At 36.2% G+C, this 17,655-nt stretch overlaps 1 protein-coding gene across 1 annotated transcript in view; it reads left to right on the forward strand.

Annotated features, from left to right (window-relative positions):
• The window catches only part of SOX5 (SRY-box transcription factor 5), a 985,194-nt gene that overhangs the window by 773,862 nt on the left and 193,677 nt on the right, over nucleotides 1-17,655 (forward strand). The window contains exons 9-10 of the mRNA XM_059402806.1: nucleotides 10,040-10,212; nucleotides 15,046-15,114. Coding sequence (XP_059258789.1) covers nucleotides 10,040-10,212; nucleotides 15,046-15,114 — 242 coding nt within the window. The remainder of the gene's footprint in view (nucleotides 1-10,039; nucleotides 10,213-15,045; nucleotides 15,115-17,655) is intronic.

The raw sequence follows: 17,655 nt of genomic DNA on the forward strand, positions 1-17,655 counted from the left end.
ATGATCCCAGGGTCCTGGGATCGAGTCCCACATCAGCCTCCCTGCTCGGCGGGGAGCCTGCTTCTCCCTCTCCCACTCCCCCTGCTTGTGTTTCCCCTATTGCTGTGTCTCTCTCTGTCAAATAAATAAATAAAATCTTAAAAAAAAAAACAAAACAAAACAACAACGAAACACCCAACAACTGTTTTTTTTTTACATTTTATTTTATTTTTTTAAAGATTTTATTTATTTATTTGACAGAGAACACAAGTAGGCAGAGAGGCAGGCAGAGAGAGAGAGAGAGAGAGAGAGAGAGAAGCAGGCTCTGCACTGAGCAGAGAGCCTGATGCGGGGCTCGATCCCAGGACCCTGGGATCATGACCTGGGCTGAAGGCAGAGGCTTTAACCCGCTGAGCCACCCAGGTGCCCTTTTTTTTACATTTTAAATACACTATCCAAGGAGGTGGATGGAATAATCTTGGGAAAGTTTGTAAAATTATAATTTCCATTAAAGGTAAATATTCATAGGGTGCCTGGATGGCTCAGTGGGTTAAGCCACTGCCTTCGCTTCAGGTCATGATCTCAGGGTCCTGGGATCGAGTCCTGCATCAGGCTCTCTGCTCAGCAGGGAGCCTGCTTCCCTCTCTCTCTCTGCCTGCTTCTCTGTCTACTTGTGATCTCTCTCTGTAAAATAAATAAATAAAATTTAAAAAAAAAGGTAAATATTCATAATAAGAAATAGTATAGAGTAAAAAAAAAAAAAAAGGAACATGAACAACCCTTCTTTCACTACGAAAGTGATAATGCACACATCTTGTTTATAGTATCTCAGAAGCAAAGCATCAGCCATAGGATAACAATGGTAAAGATCATAGCTACTTGTCAATGTTCCATTTCATTATTATGTCAGTTGCCTTATAACTGAAAGCTTCCTATAGTAGATATATTGAAATCCAGGCTGAAGGCCTCTTTTTAAGATCTTTGAAGCAAAAAACCAAAAAACACTGTTTTTTTTTTTTTTTTTCAAAATAATTATAGAAATCTGTAAGATAAGAATATGTGTAGTATTGGCAGGGTAAGGTAGAATATCAGTTACTTTATTCCATCATGTAATAAATATGGTATTCCTTATATAATTTTAATTGACTCTAACCTCTCAGGGTATTATGTAGCAGTAAAGGGTAGGTAGTTAAATTTTATCAAAGTTTGATTAAATTTGTTCTTAATGAAAAAGACCATAGATGTTTATAAGTTGGCTAACCCAACAAATACTCCTTTAATGAACTGGAATGATGCCACTAATACCTTTGATGAGGGAATCTGCCTTTTCTCTTTTGTTCAATAAGAGTGATGGACACTAGGGAGGGTATATGTTGTAATGAGCCCTGGGTATTATGGAAGACTGATGAATCCCAGACCTGTACTGCTGAAACAAATAATACATTATATGTTAATTTAAAAAAAAAATGTCACTGAAAAAAGCTTTAGTTGTACATTTAGATTAAGTTAGTTTTTAATTCATTATATTTTTAGTTCATTTAACAAATAGTGCTGTCTTTCTATGTACTATGTTCTGGAGACAGAATGGTAGCGAGTAGAGTAGATAGGATTCTGCCCTTTTAAAGCTTATGGTATAGTAGAATCCCTTTCATTGGGCAGAATTTTTAAAGGCAGGACAACTAATGATTTTTAGATTCTTCAAGTGGAGCACCAGTTGAGAACAACAATATTTCCATTAAAATAAAGTTTAGGGGCACTTGGGTGGCTCAGTGGGTTAAAGCCTCTGCCTTCGGCTTGGGTCATGATCCCAGGGTTCTGGGATCAAGCCCTGCATCAGGCTCTCTGCTCAGCATGGAGCCTGCTTCCTCCTCTCTCTCTGCCCGCCACTCTGTCTACCTGTGATCTCTGTCTGTCAAATAAATAAATAAAATCTTTAAAAAATAAAATAAAATAAAGTCGAATCCAAATTATAATACTGATAGTCTAACACCAATTGCTGAAGGGAAAAAACAAACAAACAAACAAAACCCTGAAAAGATTGGCTGTTGCTTTGTAACAAAGAATTAAATTTGTGGTAAATTTTTGAAGGAAGAAACATAATCCCCAGTTTACTTTTAGTGTCTCAAAATTCTAGGCCTTTCCCCTTCTTCTTGAATAAGTTTACTCTTACTTTTCCTTTATTTGGATAATAATGCCTAGCAATTTACTTTGATTTGGATCATTTAATTTCAAACCATGTATCTATTTCATTTGAGTGGAATAAAACAATATTGGGGAAGTGTCAGCTTCCACAGATTTTTTTATTATTATTTTTAAATGTGTTCAAGACCATTTTCAGTTTGAGTCATCCTGATGAGGGTTTTCCTTATGCATAGAATTGCATATTATCAGTCAGTCAAGGGCTTTTCTCTGTTCTCATGAAGTTTACTTTATTTATTTAACAAGTTGTGATGGAATGTTTGCTTTGTCCTAGGCATTACTCTGTAGATGATGGGCATCCAGCATTGAACAAAACAAACTAGTATTCTGCTATCCTAAAGCATGTACTCTATGGAAGAGTCAGTAACTAAATGACTATGTTGATAAAATACAGCATGTGGTGTTAACTACTATGAACAGAATAAAAATTAAATGATGTGGCCAAAAGTGAGATTGTGGCTTCCTTAATTTCATTGTTCAAGAGAGACCGTCTGAGCAGTTGACATCTAAATTACTATCTGGTTGGATCTGATAATTTACTGTCTTTTCTGTTTAAATGTAAGGTCTCTGAAGCAGAGACATTTTTGTCTGGCCTAGACACTGTGGTATCCCCAACACCTTGAATAGTGTGAGGGACGTAGAACAAACTCTTTGGGTATATGCAAAAGGAATGAAAGAGAAAAGTCCATCATTTGAGGGGGTTCTCTACCAGGGGAAATTTGGCATTGTCTGGAAACATTTTGGGTTATTACCAGTAGGTGGGAACTGCTACTAGCATCTAGCCAGAGAAGATGCTCAGCAAAGTCCCCAGAAAAGGAACTGTCTAATCCAACCAAGATGAGAAATCTTGATCTAGGACAAGACTTTCCCATGGAAAACACTTGGAGCGCAAAGACTCTAATATGGGAACAACTTTTACAAAATGCTCTTGAACACATTTAAACTGGTACTGGAGGAACCAGGTGTCTGAAGCACTTTTACAAAAGAGAAATGGAGGAGATGATACCAGAGAAGATGGGAGCTAGATCATTCAGGGTTTTGTTAAGGTAGCGAGTTTGGATTTTATTCTCTGTGCAGTGTAAGCTATGAAATGACTTTAAACAGGTGTGTGACATGATCTGATTTACTTTTCTAAATGGATCCCTCTGACTCTGAGAAACAAACTGAGGGTTTGGGAGGAGAGAGGGATTGGGGGTTGGGTGAGCCTGGTGCTGGGTATTAAGGAGGGCATGTATTGCATGGAGCACTGGGTGTGATGCATAAACAATGAATGTTGGAACACTGAAAAGAAAAAAAGTAAAATAAAATAGACAAAAAAAGTAAATGGATCCCTCTGAACTTTTGCTTGGAGAATAGTTTCTAGTAGGAGAAGAAGTTGAAGCAGGTAGAATGGGTAGAAAACAATTGTAATAGTGAAAGCAAGAGATTATGATGGCCTGGATTAAGAGATTGTACTGGAAATAAAGACTCATGGACTAATTTATATGTTTGAGAGTTGATAGGATTCCCAATGAATTAGATATGAAAAATGAGGAAGATGAAAGAATATAACAATATATGGATAGTGATATCTCTTACCAAGAGGGTATGACTAAAGCTGGTTCCCTTCCTTCATGTCTTGTGTCCTGTTACACTAAGGAATGTTCTGACCTGTACTTCTGTGGAACATACAGGACTACAGCAACCACTCAAACAATTACCATGACTAGAGTTATCAGGCAGTAGGAAGAACTGAAACAGAAGATGTTTGCCTCTTACCTCAATAATCCCTAATTCCAAGGGAATCGAAGCAGGACTAGCATAGATTAAAACACTTAAGAGTGCAAACAAATGAAACATGGAAATAAATTACTATCAGTGGCACACACAAACATGAACTCATACCATTAGCTATCTGAATCTCTTGAACTCGACCATAGATACAAGCTTGCGCCCCCATAATGCTTGATACTTGTATGATTCTCAAGAATCTAAATCTGAGTGAAGAAACAGTAGCTCCTCTTTTTGTTTGGGAGTCTGCTGGGTTTTCCAGTGATGTTGTTTACACGCACACACATAACACACACACACACACACACACACACACACTTAAAGTCATAGATTGTTTTGTGACTCTTAACTAGTTTCTCTAGGATTCATAGACCACTTATTGTACCTTCCCCATGCACTGGGAAAGAATTATTATGATGATGATTTAGAGATGAAGCTGTAGAGCTTATTCCATTTTAATTTAGTACTTTTGTAAAAGTGGGGAAATTTTCTTTTGCAAAACTTAAGTTCCTTGGCTCATCTCTTAAGCCTAAACCAGAACTTTAGTGTAACTCGTGTAAGATAATACATCTCCCCATTTCTCTTAGCTATATGGCATTCCTAAACCTGAAAATAGTTTAAAGGGAAGTGATTTAGTCATTAAAATTTTAGATAATTTGCTATATGCCAAGTCTTCTAGTAGGTAATGAGGGAATAAGAGTTGGTAATTTACAATTGTTGCAGTCACAGCTATCTTTGCTAACTTTAGGAAACAAATGTGAAAATAAGATTTATAATATAATGATTAAATAATATAATAAAGATATCCACTGTGTGAGTTCCAAAAGAAGGGAACAACTGTTATAAGTGAGAGTCAGTATATGAGTCTTAAAGCACAAGACACATGACCTGGAACATGAAGAATGAATGTTTAGAGAGGGGATGGCCAAGGTAAGACACTTATGAAGGATGGTGTCCTTTGTGGAGGATGGTAGAAAATTCATTATGACTAGAATTTAGGATGAACAAAGGAAGTGAGAGGTTGGATCATAATTAGAAGGACCTTATTCATTCTTAAGAATGAATTGACATATTATCCAAAGGCAATGAGGAAAAAGTGGAGGTGTTTAAACAGTAGTTACATGAGAAGATTTGTTTTTCTAGGAAGATAATTTTGGGCCAGTTTGAGGATAGACTTATAGGGACAAAAATTAGTGACAGGAAATTCTATTAACGGCTCCAGGGGTGCCTTGTTGGCTCAGTCCATTGAGTATCCAATTCCTGATCTCAGCTCAGGTCTTGATCTTAGGGTGTGAGTTCAGGCCCCAGGTTGCTACAAAAATTCGTGAAAAGATGAGAAATGTCTGTGGAGATGAGGAAGGAAGGCTGGAACCAGAGTTCTCCCTACATACTCTACAACAGCATTTGAGTGGCGCCTGGGTGTTTCAGTTGTTAAAACAGCATTTATGTTATGGTGTCCTTTTTGTAAAGGAAATTGTTGTGGCTTGAATTGTAACCCTCTAAAAATTCATATGTTCAAGTTCTAACATCTAGTACCTCAGAATATGACTGTACTTGGAAATAAGGTCTGTATAGAGGTAATTAAGTTAAAATGAGGCCATTAGGGTGAATCCTAATTCAAAATGACTGCTGTCTTTATAAGAAGAGGAAATGACATGAAGACACAGGAAGAAGATGGCCATCTACAAGCCAAGGAGAAATGTTTGGAACAGCTCCTTCTCTCATAACCCTCAGAAGGAACAACCTGCTGACAAATTAGTCTTGGACTTCTAGTCAATAAACACAAATTTCTGTTGTTTAAGCCACCCAATCTGCAGCTCTGGTAGACAAGTATAGAAGTATTCTGCTATATGCTTGAATCTACATTTACAAGAGTATGGTAATAATAAGAATTGCAGTTATTATTACTCTGAAGGAACAGTATTCAGAGATCTTTCAACTGTATACCCTTTTGTTATCACTGGTTATTTACTCATGTGAACATAATAATATTGCAGAAATACATTTGACTAATTAAAATTAAAACTGCCACAAAGCTATTTTGAGAAAAAAAATCATGATTTGTTGATATAATGCATACAGGAGGATGGGTAGTTGAGAAGAGAATTGAGGATGATGTTAATATTTCTAACCTAGAATGTTGAAATGGGGAAAAGGCAGAGCCCCACCTTATACATGTTGAATTTTAAAACCGAGATCTACATTCAGAGATACTTGTTCTGCATCTATAAGTAAGTGACTAGGGCTGGAGGACAAACTCAGGGTTGGCATAAACCTTAATATTTCATTGACTCTGAGACAGTATTCATTGTAAGACTCAGAGAGTTTAAGATATACAAAGTGTGTATCTGAGAATCATTGAAATATAAATAAGTGAAGACAAAAGGATTTTGTTAATTTTTCATATACTGAATGTCAAAATGATATTTGCTTATACTCATCAACAAACAAATATATTTCTTTACACATTGGTATTACAGCAGTTATGTAAATGGATAATGTCACCTTAAACTTCCAAGTTATATTTCCACATATTATACATGAAATATATTTTTCTAAGTATGTAATAATAATGCAATTTAGAAAATTTTCTTTAAAAGTATGAAAATGTTAAAATGGCTTGTAATTCCATCACCTGGAAATAACCACTATTAATACATAGATGAATTTTTCTAGTCTTTTTGTCTATAAATATAGATACGTGCATACATTGAGATATTTTTACAAATATTTTCTTTTCTTCAATTGAGTTATAACTGACAATCAATATTGTATTCGTTTCAGGGGTACAATATAATGATTCAATATTTGTGTATATTGTGAAATAATCACAATAAGTCTGATTAACATCCATCACCATACATAGTTCCAAATTTTTTTTCTTGTGATGAAACTTTTAAGACCTACTTTCTTAGCAACTTTCAAATATGCAGTACAGTATTATGACTATAGTCACCATGCTGTACATGACACCCCCATGACTGATTTATTTTATAACTGAAGGTTTGTATGTTTTGACCCCTTTTACCCCTTCCATGCACTCCTTATTCCTACCTCTAGCAACTACCTAATCTGTTCCTGAATTTATTAGGTTGGATTTTTGTTTGTTTCCCCCTTTCTTTTTTCAGATACCACATATAATTGAGATCATATGGTGTTTGTCTTTGTCTGACTTATTTCACTTAGTATAGTGCCTGTAAGGTTTATTTATATTGTCACAAATGGCAAGATTTCATTCTTTTTTATCACTGAATAATATTCCAGTGTGTGTGTGTGCGTGTGTGTGTGTGTGTGTACTGTATATTCTTTATCCATTCATCCATCAATGGATATAGGCTGTTGCTGCTATATATGGGAGCGCATATATCTTTTCAAGTCAGTGTATTCGTTTTTCTTTGAATAAATACCCAGAAGTGAAATTGCTGGATCATATGATAGTTCTATTTTTTAAATTTTTTGAAAGACATTCATACTATTTTTTATAATAGCTGCACCAATTTACATTCCCACCAACAGTGCACAGAAGTCCCCTTTTCCCCACATTTTTGCCGATGCTTGTTATTTCTTTTTTAGTTAATAGTGATTCTATCAGAAATGAGGTGAGATCTCATTGAGGTTTTAAATTGCCTTACCCTGATGATTAATGATGCGGAGAGATCCCTTCATGTACCTGCTCGCCTTCTGGATATCTTCTTTGGGAAAATATTTATATTCTCTGCCCTTTTTTTTAATTGGATTGGATTTTATTTATTTGTTTTATTTTGTTTGCTATTGAGTTGTATGAGTTCTTTATGTTGGGTATCAACTATTTATCAGATATATAATTTTCTCACATTCAGTAGGTTTCCTTTTCACAAATGTTTAATTCTACCCAGTTTTTTCACCTAGTTTTATATTATGAACAAGTTTCCATACCATTAAATATTCTTAAAAAGTAGGTTTTTCATGGGTGCAAAATACCCTATAATCTGGATGTTCCATAATTATTTGATTATTCCCATTTGACATCGAGATGATTTCTAATATTTCATTTAAAACATTTTTATTTTTTTATTTTTTAACAATAATCTTTTTTTAAAGATACTATATATTTATTTGACAGAGAGAGACACAGTGAGAGAGGGAATACAAGTTGAGGGAGCTGGAGAAGGAGAAGCAGGTTTCCCGCCAAGCAGGGAGCCGGATACAGGGCTCGATCCCATGACCCTGGGATCATGACCTGAGCCACCCAGGCACCCCTAAAACATTTTTAAATACTTATCTTCATTTCTTGTAGTTTTCTTCGTCTAGGTTTTTGTTTGTTTTTTAGAGAGGGAGGAAGAAGGGAAAGGGAGATGGGGAAAGGGAGAGAGAGAATCTTCAGGAGGCCCCACGCCCAGCACAGAGGCTGATGCTGGGCTCAATCCCAATTCCCTGAGATCATGAACTAAACCAAAATCAAGAGTTGGTTGCTTAACTAACTGAGCCACCCAGATGCCTCTGGGCTAGATTTTTATAAGTGAAATTATCCCTTGAAGAGAATGAGAATTATAAGGCCTGATGTGTATTACTTTTCTAAGTAGGTATTCCTACAAATGTGGTTTCTAATGATGTGTGGAGATATACATTGTACCATCATTCTAATATTTTCTTTAAAAAACTCCCCAGTATATATTTAGATTATTTATTTTTAGAATTCTAATTGCAACAATCATATTGTTGTTATACTTACAATAAGTATTCTTCTCAGTGGAATCCAAATATCTAAAGTGTAATGAATTATTAGTAGTAATTTATTGGGCACCTGCCCTGAATAATGCTAGGTATTCATAATAAAGAATAAAATGCATGATTCTTGACTTTTATTCACTCATAATTTCTTTTCTAGATATTTATTCTATAGCCTATCTGAATTATATTAGAAACTTTATTTCCATCCCCAAATGGGCCTGTGAAAATTATAAGCCACTAACTATAGCTACGACTTCCTAAAAAGCGCGTGCTTTTTCAACATAAATTTTTGGAGAGAAATATAGTGGGATGGGGAAAGGTGACTGAGTTTATAACAGATCCTTCTATCTAATTACATATACAGGTGGCAAATGCATTATTAAAATAGTGCTTAGTGTCTTATATTAAAAGTGAAAATTGTAATTAAAAAGTATGTTCTCTCCTGCTGTGAGTACTTTACCATAGGGGTCTTGTCTATCTGGTGAATCTTAAAAGAACAATTAAAGGTGTTCACTGTTTCAGTGAACAGTTCACATTTTTGGTGTATCAAATAAGTATTTTAACCTGACAAAGAAGATTCATTGCATGTTTTAAATACCCTGAGCATGTGTTTTTTTTTTTTTTTTTAATTGTAAATGACTGCTGTGACTTCTTTTCCAAGTGTTGAATTTAACTATAATCTTTGGTGTCTATAATGTGATCTCTTAGTTTTTCAACCATATTTCATTATTTCATGATAGCCTGAATTTATACCCTCAATCTTGAATATTTTCCCTGCTATTTATATCCTATTTTTGAAGAAAGCCTCTGAGTGGCATATGAGAAAATGTCTAAAATTTGATTGGCTAGATTTTTTCTCCTTTTTAATATAGAATTCCTTGGTTCTAATTCTTCAAGATTCTTTTCTGAGAAAAGGAGAATCATATTACTGATAATAATAACTTGATCTCTTAGTAATTATGGTTATTAAATACTCATATTTTTGTCTTGCCTCTTTAATTTGATTTAAAAAACTACTTAGGGCAAGAAGCTGTGCTCTAGGCTTCTTTTTATTTTCGTCAGATCCCAGCATAGAACACTAAAATAGTAGATGCTAACCCAACCATTTTTTGATTTACTTGTGAAAATTAAAAACTATAGATTATTACTTGACATACATAAAAAACAGTCAAAATATTTGTTCATCCTGATATTTTATAAAAGGGAAATAGCCGTCACTTCTCACTGTGGAGTTAAAAAAATCTGAAAGAAAGTAAGCATGTGTTTGTGTGTGAACCTTCTATTTGGAATAATTCTCTGTACAACAGAATCGTTGTCATTGAATAATCGCTCTCTTCTCACTTCCCTTTTCTTGTGTGTTTTATTGCCATGTTATTTTCAGGGACTCCCGAAAGCCTAGCTGAGAAGGAGAGGCAGCTCATGGGTATGATCAATCAGCTGACCAGTCTGCGGGAGCAGCTACTGGCTGCCCACGATGAGCAGAAGAAATTAGCTGCTTCTCAGATTGAGAAACAGCGACAGCAAATGGAGTTGGCCAAACAGCAACAAGAACAGGTGAGTAGGAGCTGGGACACAAACTCCTTAGACATCATTTTGCCTGCTCTTTATAGGACACTCTCTTTGGCACACAGAGATCAATAAAAATCTTTCTTCCCACCTCACATCAATAAATAAAAGAGAGAGATACAAAGGAAGCAAACACTTTGATCTGCAAATCTTATCAACTACTTTAGTGGTATGTAACATGGAAGTCATTATAACCAAGGTAAAGTTCTGCTAGGTCATGAGAGAAGCACCAAATAGAATCATGGTGTGTCAGGAGAGCATTTCCAGTCAGAGATACCATGAAAGATTTCGTTCAACAGGGGCTTGATATGAGCTTTGAAGAATAATTTGATGGCCCAGGAAGTTTAGTTAGATGCCTATTAAATTAAATTCAATAAGGAGTGAGAATCTAAACTAGATAGTTTAGAATCTAAACTAAATGACCACAGAAAAAGAGAAGAAAAGATTAAACAAATGGGAAAATTATGATTAGTTGAATTCTTTGAGTGAGCAGAAGAATGAGGAAAGATGTTGAGCCTGGGTGTTGGGTAAAGTCAGGAGGAGGGCAAATTTGGAAAAGCAGGTGGTTTTTAGTAGTGTTTAATTAGAACTCTTGGCAGGTTATCCAACTGGAGGTATGTAAAAAAAAACAACTCAAAATACCAATTGACGGTTTGGAAAAGAGACTGAACTAAATTTCTTAGTTTATTTACATAAAGAGGGTAGTTTAAACCACAGGGGTAGATAAGTTTCATTCATTAATTCAATAAATAATCAAATGCTTCTTATGTGGCAGGCATGGCTGAGGCTATATCAATTAACCAGAAAGATAGATCCCCTAAATTCTAAAGGAAAGAGAGAGGGGATTAACAAATGAAAAGAGAAATGAATGAAATGATTTTAGACAGTGATAAGTTATTTGATGAAATGTAATTAGAGTTATTTAATAAATATTGACTGGTATGGCAAGGCAATATTTCTTAGATTGGGTGGTTGGATCTGGCAATTGAGCTCAGATCTAAATGACATCCAAGAGGTAGCCATATTAATATCTGGAACCAGAGTGTTTCATGCAAGGGGATGGCAGGTTTGTAAGCCCTAAATTAGAATAATGATGATATCATTAGAAAATGGAATGGAACTAAGGGTAGACTTTTGGGAGATACCTGGTAGAGAAAGGAAAATGAACAATTCCTGAATAACAAAGCTACCAGATTTGTCATTTAGTTTCTCACTGTTGGCCTTTTAAGACTGGCTTCTCTGGAGCTTTAGTAGTAGAAATGAGGTATAAGAATGGACAAGTGTGTTGTAGGAAAATGGAGGCAATGGATATGAACTATTAAAAGTAGTAGCAAAGGGAAGAAAGAGGGTGTCATAGGGTGAATTTATATATATATATATGGTACATCTTTTTGGGGGCTAACTCCCTTTTGCCATCCCATATTGTGGGCTCTATCCATTCACCATCCCAAGTGGAAGAAGACCATTATTTAATCAAGGGTATTTGTGTGTCCACACATCCCTACAAAATCTTTGTAGCAGTTTTCAAAATGCAAACTAGCAGAGTTGAAAGAAGAAATATGCATATTACATTTGAAGAGACCCCCCCTTTCAGTTTACTCTTCCCTACTTGGTGGTTTGTCTCTGCTTGAAAGGTGATTCTTTCATGTTTAATGAAATACCTCATCATTTTCCTTAAAGATATATTTGGCCTGTTCTTGAATATGGCTTGTATTTCTCTTGCTTTACCCCCATGATAAAAATTCAGAATGCTCACCTGTGACAGTCTAGAAAAACACTATTTTCTTGTTCATAACTCTCAATGCTTTCAAACATCTGAATTCAAGAAAATTCTAGGAGCTTCTGAAACTGTAGGTCAGATAGGGATATTTCTTTATATAGAATCACTACTTTGGTGGGACTAAGGGCATATTTGTCCTAAAAATTCTGAGCATTCACTAATAGAGCAAAGTCTTCTTTCTTTTCTTTCACATCCTGGCCCCACATATCATCAAAGGATTCTAGAATTTTTCACTTTTTGACATTATCCTTGGAATTTTAGAAATCATTAGGTTCTTCCAGAATTTCTCTCCTGTGTTGAAAGATGCTAAGCAATGATGCCTACAAAGCCTGAGAGAAGATCCTTTCTGAAAGGCTTCAGGTCAGGTTTCGAGAGCTTATTTTACTCCCCTGCATCTTCCCTACCATGCAGTACTGGCATGAGTGATCACCACTCTTGTGGTCACTGAACTTTTCATCGGGACACAGGGAAATGTCTGAAGGGCATTTAATAACTAATTCCTTAAGATTCAGGTTAGGTATATCTTCTCTTGAGAACTGCTCTTCTGACCCTCCTGCTAAAACTCCCTACTTATTGTAGGGTGTCCCTACTCTGCGGACTCTAATATTCCCATTACAGCCCTCAGGGATGTTAATGAACTTGTGCATTGACCAGCCTTTCCACTGGACTCTGAGCTCCATTCTACATTTTTTTTCGTTCAATAAATATCTGTTGATCACCAGTTTGATGCCAGGTTGTATTCTAGTTACTGGGATAGGGCAAAAAATAACAGACAAAAATCCCCAATGTATTGAATTCTAATTAGGAAAAGGTAGTAAACAGGTGAGTACTATATATAGTAATATATATATATAGTAGATGTTGATAAGGGATATAAATAAAGGAGAGAATTGGGGATGATGGTGCCAGGTAGAGAGATAGGTTCTTTTAAAACAGGTGTTCAGGGAGGACCTCAATGACAGAGTGACATCTGAATAGAGACTTGCAGGAGGGGAGAGGGTGAGCAATCAGTTATCTAGGAATAGAAGGTTCCAGATGGAGGGGGAAGGAAGTACAAAGACCCAGAGGCAGGTACATCCTTGGGAGAGAAGAGCATCCTTAGTGTCTTCAAGAGACGAGAGGAGAGTAGCAAGAGTGGAGAAACAAAGGGAGGAACAAGAGAAGGTGAAACCAGAGCGATAGCACGAGGCCAAATCATACAGGGTCTTTCAGGCATCGTATGGACACCAGCTTCTGCTTTGAGTGAGACAGAAGGTTTTGAAAAGATGAATAAAATGACACAACTTATATTTTAAAAGGATCTTTCTAGATCTTTCTTGTATATTATAGGTTGTAGGGAGCAAAGGCAGAAGCAGAAAGAAAAATAGTAGACTATTAAAATATTAAAATAACACAGCAAGAGTGAACAGTGGCTTGGAACAGGAGGAAATACGTAGGGTTATGAAGTGGTCAGTTTCTTAAGAAATACGTAAGGTGCTGATAAAAACATTTAATTATCAGCTGAAATATTGATATGTGGGAGGAAAGGGCCACATTTAAGGAAAAGAGTGATATTCCTTTTCCTACCATCTCCTTTCTGTTTTTCTTTAGGGAAAATAATGTATAAATTTTTTTAAAACTTTTAAAAAGATTTTATTTATTTATTTGACAGACAGAGATCACAAGTAGGCAGAGAGGCAGGCAGAGAGAGGAGGAGGCGGGCTCTCTGCTGAGCAGGGAGCCGGGTTTGGGGGGGGGGGGGGGGCGGGGGGAGTGGTTTCTGATCCCAGGAGCCTGGGATCATGACCTGAGCTGAAGGCAGAGGCTTTAACCCTCTGAGCCATCCAGGTGCCCTGAAATAATGGATTTTTAAAAACCCTGTCCCTAAGATAAAAAAAGAAAGCATGAATATAACCCTAATTGAGTTTAGTTTTGAACTTGTTGGTTGAATATGAAGTTCCTTTGAGAATGTCATTAGAAAAATGGGTCTGAAGCTGAAAGCAAAGGCAGAGGCTAGAGAAACAAATTCATAAGTACTTGACATTCATTCAGGAGTTAGGGATACAACTACGACATTGAATGGCTAGACAGAGCAGTTGAAGGTAACTGAGAAGGAGCAGATGGAGGGTGGAGCAAATCCAGCTAAATGTACTGTCATGGAAGCCAAGGAAGAAAGTTCACGATCAAGGGAGAGAACTTGAATGTTGAATTTGGATGAAAGGGCAAAAGGTGAAATCTAGAAAACATGTTAGAATTTAAAAAATTAGGGGTGCCTGGGTAGCTCAGTCAGGTAAGCCTCTGACTCTTGATTTCAGCTCAGGTCATGATCTCAGGGTCATGAGATCAAGCCCTGCGTCCAGCTGCGTGCTCAGCATGGAGTCTGTTTGGGATTCTCTCCTTCCCTCTCTCTCTGCCCTGTCTCCCCACTCTCTCCCACCAAAATAAGTAAATAAACCTTAAAAAAAAGTTTAAAAATGACACGGGCAACTTTTATTATGAATCATTTTAGTGGAGAATGGGAGCAGAAACCATATGGGGTGCACTGAGGAGTTGGCCGTTCAGAACTTTGTGGAAGGCAGAAATGAGGGCAGTGTTTATGAAGCAAAAACAAAACAAAAATACTGAAACCTCCCTGAGGAATACAGCCTCTCACAATGTAATACTCTGCACCACCCTGAACTCCCAGGTCACAACATCCCCAAGTTGATGCAGTAGTTTCTTTTATAGAAAAGAACTACAAATGCCAAAGGCCTTACCTTCTTAACATATTGCCGGGAAGGAAGAGGGATTTCTGACACACTAGTGTTTCATACTGGGATGGATCACCACCGTTGGAGTGTCTTAGGCTCCATTTGTTTTAGACCAAAAGAAACTGTTCCGAAAACTAAATATCTTGTTTGATCCTACTTACAGATGAATTGCTGGTACTGTAAGGGGCACAGGCACATCTATTTTCATCATCTTAATCAGTGTCAAATCAAACTTGGAGCAAGAGAACATTGGTAATTTCCCCCTGGGACTACAATATACTTTTAAATTTTTCATGTGCAATTTCTCCACAGATTGCAAGACAACAGCAGCAGCTTCTTCAGCAACAACACAAAATCAATTTGCTTCAGCAACAGATCCAGGTCAGAAATCATCATTTCATGCATATATCCAATTAGAAAAAAATCTATCTTCCATCTATCTCTCATCTATCTATCTATCTATCTATCTATCTATCTATCTATCTATCTATATTCTGTTTCTAATTTTTAGATGACCCTAACTGGAATAGCCTCCAAAGTAAAAATTACTTTGGATTTACTTAATTTCTGTTATGTTACCTCCTCTGCCATGAAAATCTTGCAAATGGTGACTGGCACAGGCCCTACTGTCAGGAAGCTTCGGTCTGAGCAAGCTGACAGTCATTTTCATCCTCTACCAAAAGGAAATTATTGCCGGGAAATGTTAGAAAGGTTTCATTTTCTCTGTTCTTTAATGTTTAAAATGTGACTCTGAGTGATCTCAGTGAGGGATGTACAGGGGAACCAAAGCAAAAAAGCACAGCAAGTTTTGTTAGAGAATAGTGGTAGAGAGAATGTTTTACTCTATGTTCAAGAGCCACAAGTGAGAAGGGTTGAGGTTAGGGAAGGTAATGATTTGGTGTTCAAGTAGAACTTCACCCTTCATGTTGCCTGGAGAGACCAAGAGCCAGGGCTCCATAACCTGCCTCTTTTGCTTAAATGGAAATATGTGATGCTGGGGAACATCAGTGAAGATGGAAGAAAGCAGCTATATTGGTAATAAAAGGAAAAAGTAGATTGTCAGGGTTGTCCTGTCCTCACCACTTGCATGAATTTTGACAAAAATTTTTCCCTTCTGCAAATTCCCTTTCCAAAAGAACCTATTTCATAAGAGTATTTATGAGGACTTAATGAAATCGTGGATGGGGTATCAAGGCACACAGCAGGTACTCAATACATACTTGCCATTACCAGCAAGAAAAGGAATCTAATTAGTAGAGCTATGAATCCACCCTACGTAACATCGTCTTCTCAGAGCAGATGTTTGAGAGGAAAAATTTGTCCTTCTTTTGAAATTCTATCTTGGGAATCCAGCATATTTTTTAAGTGTAAATATCATGAATGACAGAAGCAAACATGTCTCCATTATTTCATTTGTGTATTTAATCATGTTTACACTTCATTGCCAGCAGAGTTTATCCCATTTTACCTAATTTGGTCAGGGTTACTTAATTTCTTTACCGTGAGTTATATAGCCCAATCATTCTTGGTCCACCCGACATTTTAGTGAGCTAGTCATACATAGCTTTGGGGAAATAAAGAAACATCAGTGAGATGGTTCAACCAGGATTCTTTGCCTTCCTTCACTATAATTACAAGCATCAAATCCTAATGTGGTTATTCAGTTTAGTGGTTTAAAACTGTTCATTGGTGTGCACCTGGGTGGCTCAATCAGTTGAGCATTGGACTCTTGATTTAGGCTCAGGTCTTGATCTCACCATTGTGGGCTTGAGCCCTGTGTTGGGCTCTATACTTGGCATGGAACCTACTTTAAAAAAAGTACAAAAACTGTTTGTTGAATTTCATGTTCAGTCTAAATATGTTGAATTTGAATAAAGTCTTAATTGATGGTACCAGGTTATCTACATTTAAAATGTTTTTAATTATTGAAAACCAAAGATAATAAAGCAGATATATAGATATAGGTATTTAATCTGAGAAGTAGGAAATGTTTCAAGCAAAAATTAAGTACTGAGCAAGACTGTCAATCTGTAAAGAATTCATTTACACACCTTCTAGTATATTCATTAACTAAAAGCATTCTTCTAAAATATACTTTATAAATTGTTAATTTGGGGCAGTCTTACAAGTACTTAATAGTTACAAAAGTCACAATATATTTAAATTAGTCCATTGAGAGATTGTTCAGACAGTTATGGGAAGAACCACTATAGGGAAATGTATAGAAATAGAAGATTAAAAATGTGGGACAGGTCTAATTTTTATTTATTTATTTTTTTGCTCATGGAAATCTTTGCCACATTACTTTTCGAGAATGTTTTCTCTCCTTTTTCTTCTTTCCACTTCCTCCTTTCCTGTGGCAGCACCTGAAAAGGAAGAAGGATAAAAATCAAATCTGCCATGGTAGAAGGCAAATCAAATTTATAACAAACAGTATTATAAAACTTATTTTTGTCAATGCACACAAAATCAATGCTTACATGAGGATTTACAATAAAATAAATTCACTTGGTAACTGGAATTACTTACCTAGTATATTTTGAATTTGATCTATGTCCTTTATCTTTCTTGAATATGAAGCTTAAAGACCTTGTAGAAATAAACATACAAACTTATATTGTTCATCCTGATTGCATTTTCTTACATTTTATACCATTGTCTCTTTGAGCTTTAGAAAAGAATGCATTCCATTTCCTTTATTGGTAGAATAGTTGACTGCAGTGTTACTAGACCCACAATTAAGGCTGACTTTAGGCATTTAGTTTCAATTAGAAATACACACTTGGTCCGAATGTTGGGAAATGGTAGACAGATCTGCTAGATGGATTAGACTGACAAGGTAAGAGAGCAGGACAGATTTTCACACTTGATGGCTGGGTTATTAAATGACAGGAGGATGATGTTCCCCAACATTTCCCTCAT

This window comes from Mustela nigripes, chromosome 6 (genome assembly GCF_022355385.1).
Source record: "Mustela nigripes isolate SB6536 chromosome 6, MUSNIG.SB6536, whole genome shotgun sequence".
NCBI classification, from domain to species: domain Eukaryota; kingdom Metazoa; phylum Chordata; class Mammalia; order Carnivora; family Mustelidae; genus Mustela; species Mustela nigripes.